At 45.8% G+C, this 16557-nt stretch overlaps 1 protein-coding gene and 1 long non-coding RNA gene across 3 annotated transcripts in view; one reads left to right on the forward strand and one right to left on the reverse strand.

The window, feature by feature from the left end:
• The window catches only part of LOC129539871 (uncharacterized), a 61911-nt gene extending 52728 nt beyond the window's left edge, over positions 1-9183 (reverse strand). The window contains exon 1 of the long non-coding RNA XR_008682537.2: positions 9019-9183. This is a non-coding gene — a long non-coding RNA (uncharacterized LOC129539871). The remainder of the gene's footprint in view (positions 1-9018) is intronic.
• HK2 (hexokinase 2) overlaps positions 1-16557 on the forward strand; it is a 163582-nt gene that overhangs the window by 83116 nt on the left and 63909 nt on the right. Inside the window, exon 1 of one of the 2 annotated variants that reach the window (XM_055400868.2) lies at positions 8433-8971. The exons of the other annotated variant lie outside the window; for it this stretch is intronic. Within the exon in view, the coding sequence (XP_055256843.2) occupies positions 8909-8971 (63 nt within the window). The 5' untranslated portion in view covers positions 8433-8908. Of the gene's footprint in view, positions 1-8432; positions 8972-16557 lie in introns of those variants that run through there. 2 annotated transcript variants of the gene reach the window in all.

Raw genomic sequence — 16557 nt, forward strand, 5'->3', positions numbered from 1 at the left:
TTTCCTGTCTCCATCCCTCACGTTCAATCATTGATCATATCCTGTTCGGGCTACTTCATGCTTTTCTCACTAATTTCACATCTTTGTATTCTGTCATAAGCCTAATAGTGGCATTCAGCATCTTTCCCCAGGACTCTGGTCTTACTTCGCACCAATCTGTCCTCCACACTGCTTCCAGCCTTGGCGCTATGGTTTTGAGTGCTGATGGGATTCTATTCCTTCCCTTTTTTCTGAGCCTTCCTTGCCTACCTTCCCAGCTTCCCTCCTGTCAATCCCCACTGATATCTGCTCTCTAGACCAGAGCACTGCATGCCACTCAGAACAAACCAATCCTTTCCATGACTCTAAGACTTGGCATTTGTTGTTTCTGATATGCGGAATTGTCTTTAATCACTGAGCTCTTATCAGATAGAAAACTTGATATTATGAGTGATGTGCCTAGGTAACTGGTATTCAAGGTCCACCACGTATGAGGCTCTGAACTAAAGTCTTTGCATATTGTGTCTCATGATCTCCACTTTGCAGATAAGGAAAGCAGAGTTCAGAAAGGCTTGAGACCACACAGTGTTCCCATGTCAGTTTCAGCATGCTGCCATGCTCTTCTCAGACAAACTGTTTGGGGGATAAAAGCACTGTGGGCTTCAGGATAAGGGTATCAGACACAATAGCCTTCACATTTAGAACGGCACTGCAGGGGGGCTTTCTGGCAATATTTCACAGTGGCCTTTTTCCCAGTTACTGTTGACATTGACTATATCTGTGGACAGAAACTGGACTTCAGAGTATTGTGGAGAGGGTGAATGTTCTAGCCAGGTCAATTCATTTATGGTTAGTTTTCCTGCTGTCATTTAGCCTACTGTATACTTTCTTTTTCCCATTGAATATAGATGCCCTATTTTTAACGTTCACTTGCTTTTTAGATTTCACATACAAGTGAAATCATATGGGTCTGACTTATTTCACTAAGCATAATACCCTTCAGGCCCATCCATGTTGTTGCAACTGGCAAGATTTCATTCTTTTTTTAATGGCTGGGTAATATTCTATTGCACGTACATACATCGTCCTTAACCATTCATGTATGAATGGGCGCTTAGGTTGCTTCTGTACCTAAGCTATTGTAAACAATGCTGCAATGAACATAGGGATGCATATATCTGATCAAATTAATGTTTTTGTCTTCCTTGAAAAAATAACCAGAAATGGAAATAGTGGATCCTATCATAGTTTTTAATTTTTTGAGGCACATCCATATAGTTTTTCATAGCGGCTGCACCAGTTAACATTCCCACCAATAGTGTATGAGGGTTCACTTTTCTTCTCCTCTTCATCAACATTTATTTGTTGTCTTTTTAATGACAGCTGTCCTGACAGGTGTGAGGTGATATCTCGCTGTGGTTTGGATTTGCATTTCCTTGATGATTAGTGATGCTGATCATCTTTTCCTGTGTCTGTTGACCAACTGCACGTATTCTTTGGAAAGATGTCTATTCAGGTCTTCTGCCCATTTTTAAAATGGATTGTTTGTTGAGTGGTATGAATTTCTGTGCATTTTGGGTATGAATCCCTTCACAGATCTACTGTTTGCAAATATTTTCTCCCTTTTACTAGAGAGCTTTTTCATTTTGTTGATAGTTTCATTCACTGTGAAAAAGCTTTTTAGTTTGATGTAGTGCCATTTATTTTTGCTTTTGTTTCCCTTGTGTGAAGAGACATATCCAAGAAAATATTGCTAAGACTGACACTGCCTGTGCCTTATTCTAGGAGTTTTATGGCCTTACACTTAAGTCTTTAATCCAATTTGAGTTTATTTTTGTATATGGTGTGAGAAAGCGGTCCAGTTTGATTCTTTAGCACGTAGTGGTCTAGCTTTCCTAACATCATTTATTAAAGAGGTGGTCTTTTCTCCATTGTATATGCTTGCTTTCTTTGTCATAGATTAATTGACCATGTAAGTGTGGGTTATGTCTGGGCTCTCTATTCTATTCCATTGAGCTATGTTCTATTTCTGTGCCAGTACCATACTGTTTTGAGGACTGCTGTAGCTTGTGGTATAGTTTGAAATCAGGGAGTGTGATACCTCCAGTTTTGTTCTTTCTGAGGATCATTTTGGTTACTTAAGGCCTTTTGCGTATCCATAGTTTTAGAATTTTTCATTTCATTTCTGTGAAAAATGCTATTGGTATTTGACAGGGATTGCACTGAATCTGTAGATTGTTTTAAACTTTGCAATGCTGTACATTTAGTGACTGTTGGGTGTGGTGAATGTGTTGCCAAGCTTTGGGCCTGTCCAGCCCCTTTGAACACCCTTCTTAATTTATGACTTCTCCAAGTTGTGATTCCTGACCCTGTGGGCCTGTTTCCCCAGCTTCCCTTGAATCCAGGGCATTAATATGTGGCTCAGGGTCTGGCAACCAGTTGTAAGACGTCAGTTCAGAGGCAAATACCATAGAGAAAGGGGTGCCATACAGAATTCCTTCTAGCAAGGATGCTGACAGATAGATATCTAATCATCACAGGTGGCTGTGGCATATCCCAGCTGTAAAACCCTACGCTTAGCATTGGGTGTTAGGCAGAGAGGCCTGAGCCCGGGAGCCACAGTAACAGCATATTCTCCAGCAGAGTTTGATGGTATAATTTGCACATTATGCTTAGCTGGCTAGTCTCTGAATTTGATTCTCTGGTCCTCCTGAAGATACTGAAAGGGACCATAGATTCTTCAATAAACTCTTTTTCTGCTTAAATTAGCTTGAAGGTGTTCAGTTTGCAACTGTGACAGATAAAATTAGATTGTTTTGTAACCTGTGGCTTCAAATTTTAAATTGTAACTGCTTTTAAATGTCTCTTTCCCCCAATCTCTCAAATTCATACATTACAACTGAACTATGAAACATAAGAAATTTATGCATATCATTAGGGCCCAACATTAAAGACAACACAATGTAAGTAGTCCTAAACATTTATATGCAGGGCAGGCGCACTCTCAGTCTTAAAATTCTCTAAGTAATCCCATCACTTACAACATGTTGCAAACTTGATAAATCCCAACTAGTAAAAGGAATATTTGGCAAATACAGTGGCCTTTTGCTAAGTGGCCTCTTCCCAGGGCAGCTCCCTGAAGCCTAATGGTAAGGCTCAGGTCAGCCCTGTGTGAGGCAAGAGGCAGCCTTGTGTAAAAACTGGCACTGAATCTATCAGACACGCCTTGGCTCCCTTTGGCCTGTGGCTTTGTCTCTTCCTCCTCCAAAACTCCATCACATATAAACACACACATGTTTTGCTCTTGAAGGTGAAAGTGAAGGTCACTCAGTCATGTATGACTCTTTGTGACCCCATGGACAATACAGTCCATGGAATTCTCTAGGCCAGAATACTGGAGTGAGTAGCCTTTCCCTTCTCCAGCGTAATCTTTCCAACCCAGGGATTGAACCTAGGTCTCCCACATTGCAGGTGGATTCTTTACCAGTTGAGCCACAAGGGAAGCCCAAGAATACTGGAGTGGGTAGCCTATCCCTTCTCCAGCGGATCGTCCCAACCCAGGAATCAAACTGGGGTCTCCTGCATTGCAGGCAGATTTTTTACCAACTGAGTTATGAGGGAAGCCCATTTTGCTCTTAGTGATAGACTTTTCCATTCCGTAATAATGCTTTTATATCTTTGATTGAACAGTTAATTCCTCAGAGGTAAGAAACACATTTTGTGTTTCTTTTGTATTTCTCACAACTCTGAACAGACTGTCCTGAACATAGCAAGGGTTTGTTTAATACACATTTGCTGACTGATTTCTCTTTGGGTTATGGAATGTAAATTACATGAATGTGTCATGACTCTTCAACATTTGTGTGTGTTTTGTGTGGGGGTGGGATCTGAGAATCAATAAATAATAAATTCTGGGTGCAGAGTTTGGAGCCAGAAAAGTTAAAGATCTAAGTCCTGGCCTTGAGTGAGCAATACTCTTTACTTTGTCATGTGCATGTGGGGGCTTATAAAAATACCCACTCCAACCACCTCCCAGGATTGGGAGCTTTGTGAGATAACAGGCACTTGAAGTACCTTGTGACTGTTACCTGGTCCACAAGAAATAGGACCAAAGAGGGGAGTGGGGAAGAGGCTCTACAATTACCGTGTGGAGAAAGAATCATAGATGACATGACCTACTGGGCAGATAGTGACTGAAGCCATCAAATAAAAGACGCTTGCTCCTTGGGAGAAAAGCCATGACCAACTTAGACAGCATATTACAAAGCAGAGACATTACTTGGCCAACAAAGGTCTGTCTAGTCAAAGCGATGGTTTTTCCAGTAGTCACGTATGGATGTGAGAGTTGGACTATAAAGAAAACTGAGCACCAAAGAATTGATGGTTTTGAACTGTGGTGTTGGAGAAGACTCTTGAGAGTCTCTTGGACTGCAAGGAGATCAAACCAGTCAATCCTAAAGGAAATCAGCCCTGAATACTCATTGGAAGGACTGATGCTGAAGCTGAAACTGCAATACTTTGGCCACCTGATGCAAAGAACTGACTCACTGGAAAAGACCCTGATGCTGGGAAAGATTGAAGGTAGGAGAAGAAGGGGACGACAGAGGATGAGATGGTTGGATGGCATCACCAACTCGATGGACATGAGTTTGAACAAGCTCCAGGAGTTGGTGATGGACAGGGAAGCCTGGCCTGCTGCAGTCCATGGGATTGCAAATAGTTGGACATGACTGAATGACTGACTGACTGACTGTCTGAGTTTGGTCCCACCTGCCTGGGGCCAAAATGACTTGTAACACTGTACTACTGGGTTTCTAGACAGTATTTCTAGGTAGCAGGCATCCTCCTCTTCATCTCCCACTCCTAGCCAAAGCCATCAATACCACCTCAGACTTTAAAACACCTAACCCTATTGCCTGACTCCCTAACCCACCTTTACCTTGGTTCAGGTCCACATGCTGTCTTACAGCTTCAGCCTCTTTCTGCCTCTGGTCTTTGACCTCCTTCCCCTGTATGCACATGGCAGGCAATTATTGCTCTAAAAAAGCAAATAAGATCACATCACAACTGTAAGAATCTCTGTTGGATAGCTAAATCTATTTATCTGTGGCGTTTCTATATCTAAAGAGGGAAATCCAATTATGAGACTATTGCAGTCCAGTGAGAGATGTTGGGTGTGTGAACTGTTACACAAAATGTGGACAATGGCTATCTCTAAATTTTTTGTATTCATTTATCAAACAAATATTTATTACATGCCTACCATGTGGCAGGCACCATTCTAGGCCCTGTGGGCACGAGGAAACAACACAGGTACAGATCCTGCCTTCTTGTAGTTCACAGTACATAGAATGGTTTGTATTTTATAGGTCACTTTGGCCCCTGAGTGAAGAACTGACTATAGGGGTTGGGTGGAGATAGGCACGAATGGAAGCAGGGAGCAAGGCAGGAAAACATGATATTGGCTCTGGCTGAGTTGTTGGTGGCTTGGCTATGGGTCATATTGACTGCTCGCTAACAGATTGGCTGGATATGAAGGTGAGTAGTAGGAAGGAATCAAGGATGGTTTAGAGTGGATGATGATGCAATATGCTAAGACAACTGGGAAAGGAATAGATTTGAAAAGACAAGTTGAGTTCGGCTTTGGACATGTTAAATGAGAGATGCTAGTCACTTCAGTGGGAGATGACAAATGGCAGTTGGAGAAATCAGTCTGGAACTCCGGGAGAGGTCCTCACTGCAGATCTACATTTGTGAGTCATCGGCATGTAAATGATATAATAGTCATGGGGCTGGCAGGGAACACCAGGGAGAGAGTGTAACTAGATCAGAGAAGAGGGTGAAGGACAGTCCTTGAATATGCCAGGATTTACCAGTAGAGAAAACAGGGGCTAAGGAACCTGGAGTGAGGTTTGAAGGAAACCAGAAGGGTAAAGCTTCCCTGGCTCAGTAGAGGAAGGTAGGTCCAGAAGAGGGATTTATTCAGCTGTGCCCAACATCCCTGAGAGATGGAGTAAGACAAGGGTATAAAAGAGATAGGGTGGGATAACCAACAAGGACCTACTGTATGGCACAGTATTCCAAATACTCCATATTTTGGAATAACCTATCAAAGAATCTGAAAAATATACATATATATATAATTGAATATATACACAATAGTTTTATATATATATATACACTGAAACAGTGTGCTGTACATTGGAAACTAACATGACATTGTAAACCAACTACTGTACTGGTGTTGTTTAGTCGCTAAGTCATGGCCAACTCTTTGTGACCCCAGGGACTGTAGCCCACCAGGCTGCTCTGTCCATGGGATTTCCCAGGTAAGAATACTGGAAAGGGTTGCCATTTCCTTCTCCAGAGGATCTTCCTGACCCAGGGACTGAACCCATGTCTCCTGCATTGGCAGGCAGATTCCTTACCGCTGAGCCACCAGGGAAGCCCATAAATCAAATACATGTCAATAAAACATTTTATTTTATTTTATTTTTTTCAATAAAACATTTTAAATGATGAAAAAGAGATAGGAACAGAGGATTTGACAATATGTGCGTCACTATGGTGACTATGACCAAAATAGTTTTGGACCTAAGCCTGACTGGAGTACAGGGAGAGAAGGGTGAGAACGTGCAGTTGGCAAGAGTGCATAGCTTCTGAGAAGTTTTGCTGAGAGGCTAGATCACCGATGCTTTTGTTTTTTGTTTGTATGTTCTTATTTCCCAAGAACGGACATTTAATACTTGTTTTTTTATTATTATAGATTTCAGATAGCACTCCCCTGTTTATACGAGGAGGACAACCTCCTCAGCAGACCCTCATCTTCCCTCCTCTGTGATCTTTCCAAACTCAGGCTTGCTGTTCTCCACAATCACTGATCTCCCATAGGCTGCAGTCACTCTTGCTGGCTTCCATCATGAATAAAAGTCTGGGGCCAGCATATGATCCAGCAATCCCACTCCTGGGCATATACCCAGACAAAACTGTGGTTCGAAAAGATACATGCACCCCTATTTACAATAGCCCAAACATGGAAACAATTTAAACACCTATCTACAAATGAATGGATAAAGAAGACATGGTTCAGTATATAATGGGTTACTCAGCCATAAAAAGAATGAAATAATGCCATTTGCAGTAACATGGATAGACCTAGAGATTATCATACGAAGTGAAATAAGTCAGAAAGAGAAAGACAGAGAGAGAAAGACCAATACCATATAATATCACAAATACCATATAATATCACTTATATGTGGAAGCTAAAATATGACATAAATGAAATAGAAACAGACTCACAGGTACAAAGAATAGACTTGCGGTTGCTAAGCAGGAGGGCAAAGGGAGGGAAGTACTGGGAGTTCAGGATTAGCAGATGCAGACTATTACATATAGTACGGATAAACAATAAAGTCCAACTGTATAACACAGGGAACTGTATTCAACACCTTGTGATAAAGCATAATGGAATATAATAGGAAAAAGAATATACATGTATAACAGCATCACTTTGCCATACAGCAGAAATCTACACAACATGGTAAATCAAATATATTTCAATAAAATTTCTAGAAAAAGGGAAAAAAAAGCTTGATGCTGGACATTAGCTGTGGCTCCTATTTGTCTCAGGATCCCTAAGCCACCCCACTCCACACATGGCCAGGGTCATTTGGTTACACACTTACCACCCACCCAGTTTCACTCACGCATCAGTCCCACAGTTGCAGACAAAAGTTCTTTTCTGCTTTCCACTTCCCGGCTCTTAGAATGGCAGGATGGGATAAATAATACGGAAAAGAATAGGGCCTCAAAGTCAGAGGGACGTGGGTTCCTTCCCTTATCTGCCACTCATTAACTGTGATCTTGGGCAAGTTTCTTAAGGGTTCTGTATCCTGATCTGTAAAACAAGGTTAGTAAAACTCACATCCATTCAGTTTTGTGCAGTTTGGCATAAAGTAAAGCGGTAGTTGCGGCGGCTAACTTTGCGTCAGCACTGCGCGGACGCCTGGAGCCACAATAGGTGAGAACTAAGATGCTTCAGAAATGTGACCCGGTAGCAGGGGCCCCTCACATGACCCCGAGATGCCAGACAGTGTCTCTCTCCCCGCCCAGGGCGTGTGCAGGTCCGCTGACCCGTCTTTCCAGTCACCCTACACTCCGGGTCTGTGATCATGCACCCCCCACCCATAGCTGAGCCTGACGCGGCGTTGGCTCATGCGCCTTTCCGCCGCAGCCTCTTGCCACGGACCACACGTCTCATCCTCGGCTCCTGGCCCCGCCCCCCGCCCCAGGCGCGCCCCTTGAGCTTGCCTACTCCGTGTCTGAGCGGCCGCGCCCGCGGGCCGTAAGCTCCGACTGGCTGCGCCGCGGCGGCGGGCGGCCCGTAGGCGCACACACCCTCCTCGCGCAGCCAATGGGCGCGCGCGCGTCACTGACCCGGCGGCCCGCGAGCCGGCAATCCCTCAATAAGCCACATTGTTGCACGAAACTCCAGCACAGGAGTCCCAGGCCGCCGCTAGCACCGCCGTGACACCTAGCCGAGAAGATCCGCGGGCGAGCGCAGCCCACGTATAAGCCGGAGAGGTCCGGTCGCCCTAGTGAAGCCGGACTCTGATTCTTTCTCAAGTTGAACCTTAGTGATCTTGTGGCTGAAGTTAGTACTTTGACAGTGGGACATCCCAACACGTCGCCGGGAGTGACTCTTGGTCTCCTTTCAGCAGTTGCGACTACTAAAACCTGTTTTTTAGAGACCCGAAACCCTCCAGCCAGGCGCGCCATCGTGTGCTTTCTTTGTGTGCCTCCCGGACTCACCAATCCCGGCCGGGCCGCCAAGCCCAGGTACAAAGCGGTCCGACCGCGCCGCTCTCCTACCCCGCACGCGCTCCGGCCTCGGTTTCCCAACTCTGTTCCGTCGGGAGTTGGCAGGATGATTGCCTCCCATCTGCTCGCCTACTTCTTTACGGAGCTCAACCACGACCAAGTGCAGAAGGTAAGCAAGCGCGGGAGGGGCGGCTGGCTCGCCTCGGAGAACCTTACTTTGTCCGCGGCTCTCTCTCCGGGGTCCCAGCCGACTAGGAATCTTCCTCAGACCGTGCGGGGACCCGCTTTCTCCGCATTCTGGGCCGCTGGCGCGGAAAGTATCAGGACGGCGGGGAAAAGCCCTGCGCTGGAGGAGCCACGTCCGCTAGGCACCGGCAGGCGTGTGCGCGCCCGCGAGGCTCCGGGGCTCGTGCAGCGCGCGCCTCCGCCTCTCTGCTGTCCCGAGCGCGCTCGCGCTCCCCCCACCCCCGCCCCTGCAGGGGCGGGCCGCCCTGCACGTAGTCTGTGCCTGCTGGCTCCACGTGGGACGAACCCCCCTTTCGCAGCCTGTGTTCCGGCCGGAGCACGTGGGGAGAATCGTGGCGGGGATGGGGGAGAAGACTCGGCTGCCCGGGTTCCTCCGGCGCTAACGACGGCGTTTCGGGGACCTACGATTCCCTCTAGCGTTCCTCTCGGCCTCGTGGGAAAAGACCACACGGGAAAAAGCTGGGAAACGGGCAGAGGAACTTCGCCCGCCGCGCCCCCTTTCCGGAACTGAGGCGCCGGGAACCGAGGCTCAGCTAGGGACGCACGCCCCCTCCTCCCCAGCGCCGGGCTCCGGACCGCCCCGCCTCGAGTACCCCACCCCCGGGCCCGCCTCCAAATGGGGGGCGGACTTTGGATACTACTTTTGGTGTTCCCAAAAGTTTCTCCAAGAGGACCAACTCCACAACCCCCTCGTTCCTTTGCCGTCTTCCTGGGGGCTTTTGTCGTTCTGGAAACGAGCCTTTTTCAGGTGTAGGCTTCGACCAGTCTGCCCACTTTCTCTCTCAGCAGTGCCCCCAAATCCGAGCTCCTGCTCGGGCCAGGTCTTTTGCGTAAGATGAAGCCTCCTGCCTCGCCCGGGAGCCTCGCTCTCTGTGCCTCTGGGTATGGAGTGGGGGTGGGGCTAGCCAGGGCCCCAGGCGCTCTCTGGGGGAGAATTGAGTTTCTGAAATGCTCGAGATTGCGGGATTGGCTCCTGCCCTGGGCCTCAGCTAGGATTTGAGACGAAGGGTGGGCGGGGGTGGAGAGTGTCCAGCTCTGTGAGTCAATGACGGAAGGTTGCTCAATTACATACTTGAAATTTCTGTCTTAGTGGGAACACATTTTGGGAAAATGTTTTGACATTATCTTTCTGGGACGACCTGCCCATACTCTCTGGTTGATCCTGAGAGCGAAGGAGAGGATGGTGAGTTGCCATCACAGTGTTTTCAGAGCTGTGGCAGATGAATTCCAATATAACATGAAGTTTCCTAGCCTCAAACTGGAGTAGGGAGCAGAGGGCAGCTGGTTTAGTTGAGTTTTACTCTGCTTATAAGTGAGTGTTACTCTCTAACTCAATCCTGGGATGAGGCTCAGCACTTTAGTTTATTTAAGTACCTGTCTGTCTGTCAGGGGCAGGACCTTAGCTTTGGGCTTATTTGCCCAAGAAGCGAGTTAACCCTTGTAGAAGACTGTCATTTCTTGGCAAGTCCTAGAATTCAAAGCTTGCTGTTGTTCAGTCACCCAAGTCGTGTCCGACTTTGCAACTGCAGGATGCCAGGCTCCTCAGTCCTTCACTGTCTCCCGGAGTTTGCTCAAATTCATGTCCATTAAGTTGGTGATGCTGGGGCTTCCCAGGTGGCTCAGTGGTAAAGAATCCGCCTGCCAAGGCCGGAGACGCGGTAGATGTGTGATTCCTCTAAATTTAGGTAATTCCTCTAAATTACCTGAGTCGGGAAGACCCCCTGGAGGAGGAAATGGCAACCTGCTCCAGTATTCTTGCCTGGAAAATTCCATGGACAGAGGAGCCTGGTTGTAACCTCATGCGCTACAGTCCATGGGGTAGCAGAGTTGGACAGGACTGAACAACTAAGCAGGCGCGAATTGGTGATGCTATCTTACTGTCTCATTCTCTGCCACCGCTTCTTTTGCCTTTAGACTTTCCCAGCATCAGGGTCTTTCTGATGAGTTGACTCTGCACCAGGTGGCCAAAGGTGTTGGAGCTTCAGGTTCAGCAGCCCACCTTTTGATGAATATTCAGGATTGATTCCCTTTAAGCTGGAGGGTTATTAATTCAGGGGCGGTCTTCTCAATTGGGTGAAGTATTGCCCCAGGACTTCTAAATTTACTCACTCCTTGTTCAGAGGATGGAACTTAGGTCCACAAATTTACCCTCCCCCAAGCCAGAGGATGAAAGCTAGGACTGGAACCTTACTGGCATGGAATGGGGAGTGGTCATCCCTTTAGTCCTAGATTGTAAAGAGAATTACCCAGGATATGTAGAAATGAGCTCTGATCTCTCTTTTGTGATTTATCAACCACAGGACCCTGAGCAAGTCATTGTGCTGCTTTGGACCGCCAACTTTTTTTTTTTTTTGTAAAACAAGGATGATAAACCTCAAGTTTCTCCACTTTAGGAAGTTGTGATGATTAAGCACAACAATGTAAAAAGTTCTTTATTGTGGGTTTCTCTGAACTTGCAGCTACCTTTCATCCGGTGAAGTGCCTCAGGGACACTTGGGTGTATTTCTTCTAAATTACCAGTGGGGGCAGAATTGAGTCAGGCCTTAACTCAGCAGTTGTGGAAGCTGGAATTTAGTCTCCCAGTTTAGGTGAGCAGTAAAAAAGTTGGAGAAAAAAGATGAGAGTGAAAAAGTTGGCTTAAAACTCAACATTCAGAAAACTAAGATCATGGCATCCAGTACCATCACTTCATGGCAAATAGATGGGGAAACAATGGAAACAGTGAGAGACTTTATTTTCTTGGGTTCCAAAATCACTGCAGATGGTGACTACAGCCATCAAATTAAAGACGCTTGCTCCTTGGAAGAAAAGCTATGACCAACCTAGACAGCATATTAAAAGCAGAGACATTACTTTGCCAACAAAGGTTCGTCTAGTCAAGGCTATGGTTTTTCCAGTATTCATGTATGGATGTGAGAGTTGGACTATAAAGAAAACTGAGTGCTGAAGAACTGATGGTTTTGAACTGTTGGAGAAGACTCTTGAGAGTCTCTTGGACAGCAAGGAGATCAAACCAGTCAATCCTAAAGGAAATGAGTCCTGAATAATCATTGGAAGGATTGATGCTGAAGCTGAAACTTCAGTACTTTGGCCACCTGATGCAAAGAACTGACTCACTGGAAAAGACCCTGATGCTGGGAAAAATTGAAGGCAGGAGGAGAAGGGGACGACAGAGGATGAGATGGTTGGATGGCATCACCAACTCGATGGACATGAGTTTGAGCAAGCTCTGGGAGTTGGTGATGGACAGGGAAGCCTAGCATGCTATAGTTCGTAGGGTCACAAAGAGTGGAATACGACTGAGCAACTGAACTGAACTTAGGTGAGCAAAGCTGTTTGATTCCAGCTGCATTTAGGAAATAGGAAGAGAATCAGAGAGAATATTTTGGAAGCATCTTTTAAACCATGTCTGTTACATCTCCAGCATTGGCAAGAAGGTTCTTTATCACTAGTGCCACCTGGGAACATGCAGCAGTGACTCTTAAACTCTTACAAGTTGACCCTTGAAGGAAGAATTAGGAGAGAAGGTTGAAGCTTGAATTTTAGAATTTTTGAAAAGACCTTGATTTGAACTCTTCTGAAATCTCTATCATTTTATATATTCTGGGTTGTAGTCTGAGGCAGGGAAAGTTTAGGTTCATCTGCCCAAAACTCAGAGAAGGCAATGGCACCCCACTCCAGGACTCTTGCCTGGAAAATCCCATGGGCGGAGGAGCCTGGTAGGCTGCAGTCCATGGAGTCGGACACGACTGAGCGACTTCACTTTCACTTTTCACTTTCATGCATTGGAGAAGGAAATGGCAACCCACTCCAGTGTTCTTGCCTGGAGAATCCCAGGGGCAGGGGAGCCTGGTGGGCTGCCGTCTATGGGGTCTCACAGAGTCAGACACGACTGAAGTGACTTAGCAGCAGCCCAAAACTAGCTCAATCAGAATCACTTGTCTCCTGATAGACAAGTCCAGTGTTTTGTGCTGTTAGGAGAGTAAGGCTTATTTGCTCACTTTTGCTGATTTGGCAGTTTGAAACTCAAGAGCAAACACATATAGCATCTACTGTGTCCCAGGCAGTTTTAAGCTCTTTACACCTGTTATTAGCATTTGCTCTTTACATCTGCTCATTAATATTCACAGCAACACCATGAAGTAGATACTGTTATCAGCAGCCCTGTTTCACTGGTAAGCACTTGAGGTTGAGGCACAGGTGATTTGTTCAAGGTCACTAACTTTTTTGTAAGAGCAGGGAATTGAAGCCACGCCAGTTGGGTTCCAGAGGCCCTTGCTCATGACCACACTGCCTGCCTCTGGGACCATTAGAAGACTCCATCCTGGTCTATGTCTGTGTTCACTTTTGGATTCTGGCTGCACCTTCATCCAGCATGTCCAGGAATGCAGCTAGCTCTCCTCTTGGTCAGATTAATGGCACCAGTACTCTCTGACTTTTCTGGTTGGGATCCCTGGATTCATTTAATTGAATTTCCTTTCTGATTGCTATACCTTTGTCAGCTGGTCTCTGGGTTACTTCAGAGGCCTCATGGGGCTTGTTTCTAGTCTCTTTCTAGAGTTGGACAAGATCATTTCATAAGCCTTTTAAGCCCTTGTGGAAGAAGCACAAGCTGGAATCAAGATTGCCGGCAGAAATATCAATAACCTCAGATATGCAGATGACACTACCCTTATGGCAGAAAGTGAAGAGGAACTCAAAAGCCTCTTGATGAAAGTGAAAGAGGAGAGAGAAAAGGTTGGCTTGAAGCTCAACATTCAGAAAACAAAGATCATGGCATCTGGTCCCATCACTTCATGGGAAATAGATGGGGAAACAGTGGAAACAGTGTCAGACTTTATTTTTTTGGGCTCCAAAATCACTGCAGATGCTGATTGCAGCCATGAAATTAAAAGACGCTTACTCCTTGGAAGGAAAGTTATGACCAACCTAGATAGCATATTTAAAAGCAGAGACATTACTTTGCCAACAAAGGTCCGTCTAGTCAAGGCTATGGTTTTTCCCGTGGTCATGTATGGATGTGAGAGTTGGACTGTGAAGAAAGCTGATCACCGAAGAATTGATGCTTTTGAACTGTGGTGTTGGAGAAGACTCTTGAGAGTCCCTCATACTGCAAGGAGATCCAACCAGTCCATTCTAGAGGAGATCAATCCTGGGTGTTCATTGGAAGTACTGATGCTAAAGCTGAAACTCCAATACTTTGGCCACCTCATGTGACGAGTTGACTCACTGGAAAAGACTCTGATGCTGGGAAGGGTTGGGGGCGGGAGGAGAAGGGGACGACAGAGAATGAGATGGTTGGATGGCATCACCGACTTGATGGACATGAGTTTGAGTGAACTCCGGGAGTTGGTGATGGACAGGGAGGCCTGGCGTGCTGTGTGATTCATGGGGTCGCGGAGAGTCGGACATGACTGAGCGACTGAACTGAACTGAACTATAACTTTATATGTGGACTCTAAAATATGACACAAATGGAGTTATGAAACAAACAGACTCACAGACAGAAAACAAATTTATGGTTGCCAAAGGGGAAAAGGGGTGGGGAAGAATAAATTAGGAGTTTGTGGTTAGCAGATGCAAACTATATATAAAATAGATAAACAAGGTCCTATTGTATAGCGCAGGAACTGTATTCAATATTCTATAATAGGGCTTCTCTGGTGGCTCAGTGGTAAAGAATCCACCTGCCAATGTAGAGGACATGGGTTTGATCCCCAATCCCCGAAGACCCCACATGTGGCGGAGCAGCTAGGCTTAGTCACCACAACTACTAAGCCTATGCTCTAGAGCCCGGGAGCCTCGACTCCTGAGCCCATGTGCTGCAGCTACTGAAGGCTTCATGCCCTAGAGCTTGTTCTCTGCCACAGGAGAAGCCGCAGCGATGAGAAGTCCACATGCTGCATCGAGAGAGTAACCCCTGCTCCCTGAAACTGGAGAAAAACCTGTACAGCATCAAACAGCCAGCATGACCCAAAATAAATAAATAAATACATTTAAAAAAATACTTTAAACAATATCCTATAATAAACCTTTATATTATTATATACTATATGGTTCATATAGTATATAGTATATGAAAAAGAATATATATAATTTATCTGTATTACTTTGCTGTATACCAGAAACTAACACAACATTGTAAATCAATTATACTTAAAAAAAATAAGACTGCGCAGTGATTGGCCTCTGACCCCAGCTCCCACATCAGCCTCATCTTCTCTATCTTCCATTCCCCAGAGACTTGTATCACCATTCCTTTTAAGTGTCACACCTGTTCACACTAGGTGCTTTTGTGTGGCGTTCGTATCATCCCACTGTACACTGGAGCTGGTAGTTTCAGAGAATGGAGAATCCTAGCTGTTCACCTTTACAGCACGTTTGTAGCCACAGGTGAGGTGCTCAGTGCATGCAAGAATGAAGGAGTAGATCTTTCTGGAAAAAGAAGCTGAGTAACGGCTGCAGGAAGGGGAGGAGGGTGAGAGGCAGCTGTGGGAAGTGCTGGCACTGGACTGGAGGGGAGAGTGGGTGGGTGGGCCATGGGATTGTGAGCTCTTCCCTCATCAAGGCCTGAGGCGTGCTGGGAGGCTGATCCTGAGGAGAAAGGGTGGCAGGGAGAGATGGAGTGAGAAAGTGTTTCCTGTCTAGCAGTCACAGGTTTTTGTCCTGTCTGGAGACTTAGAGGCTTCTTTTAATTAATTGAACTATAATTAATATAAAAGATATAGGATTTTTTGTCTCCTAAGGATGAGAATCAGTGTTTACCATGGCAGTGAAATGAAGTATGCATGCCTTCCTTTAGTCATTAACCAGTTGTTTTAATACGCGTAGACTGATGACACACAATCTTGGAATACAGATAATTAATTTAGGCTCTCCACTAGATTAATGAGGGGTAGCTTTCAACTCTGAACTTAATGAGAGGGGGGAATATCTTGGAAGCAGAAAGGTTTAACAGAACCCCCAAGAGATAGGAGTTTCATGTTTTTTGAGAACCTGCTCTGTGTACAAGGCTCTCTAGATAGAATGTCGAAAATTGAGACTAAGACACCGTTCAGCTCTTTGGTGAGATAAGGAATAGATACTTTACATCCGCTGAAGGATTGTGGCAGTTATTCCCATGGGATGGGGAGTTGACTGGTATTTTTTGAGCACCTACTCTGTGTCATTAATCTTCAGATAGGGGATGAAAGTGTGGGAGTAAAAGTATTGATTAACGGCTCAGCAGTAAAGAATCTGCTTGCAAAGCAGGAGACACAGGAGATGTGAGTTCAATCCCTGGGTTGGGAAGATCCCCTGGAGAAGGGAATGGCAACCCACTCCAGTATTGTTGCCTGGAGAATCCTGTGGACAGAGGAGCCTGGCGGGCTACATAGTCCATGGAATCTTGAAGAGTCAGACACGACTAAAACAACTCAGCACAGGCACACACAAGATTATTTTTGGCTGAGTTAACTGACATTGACAGGTAGGTACAATTTGCCCCATTTGTTCAACTTTAACACGTTG

This window comes from Moschus berezovskii, chromosome 11 (genome assembly GCF_049115385.1).
Source record: "Moschus berezovskii isolate FMDL1 chromosome 11, NW_MosBer_1.0, whole genome shotgun sequence".
Taxonomy (NCBI): Eukaryota; Metazoa; Chordata; class Mammalia; order Artiodactyla; family Moschidae; genus Moschus; species Moschus berezovskii.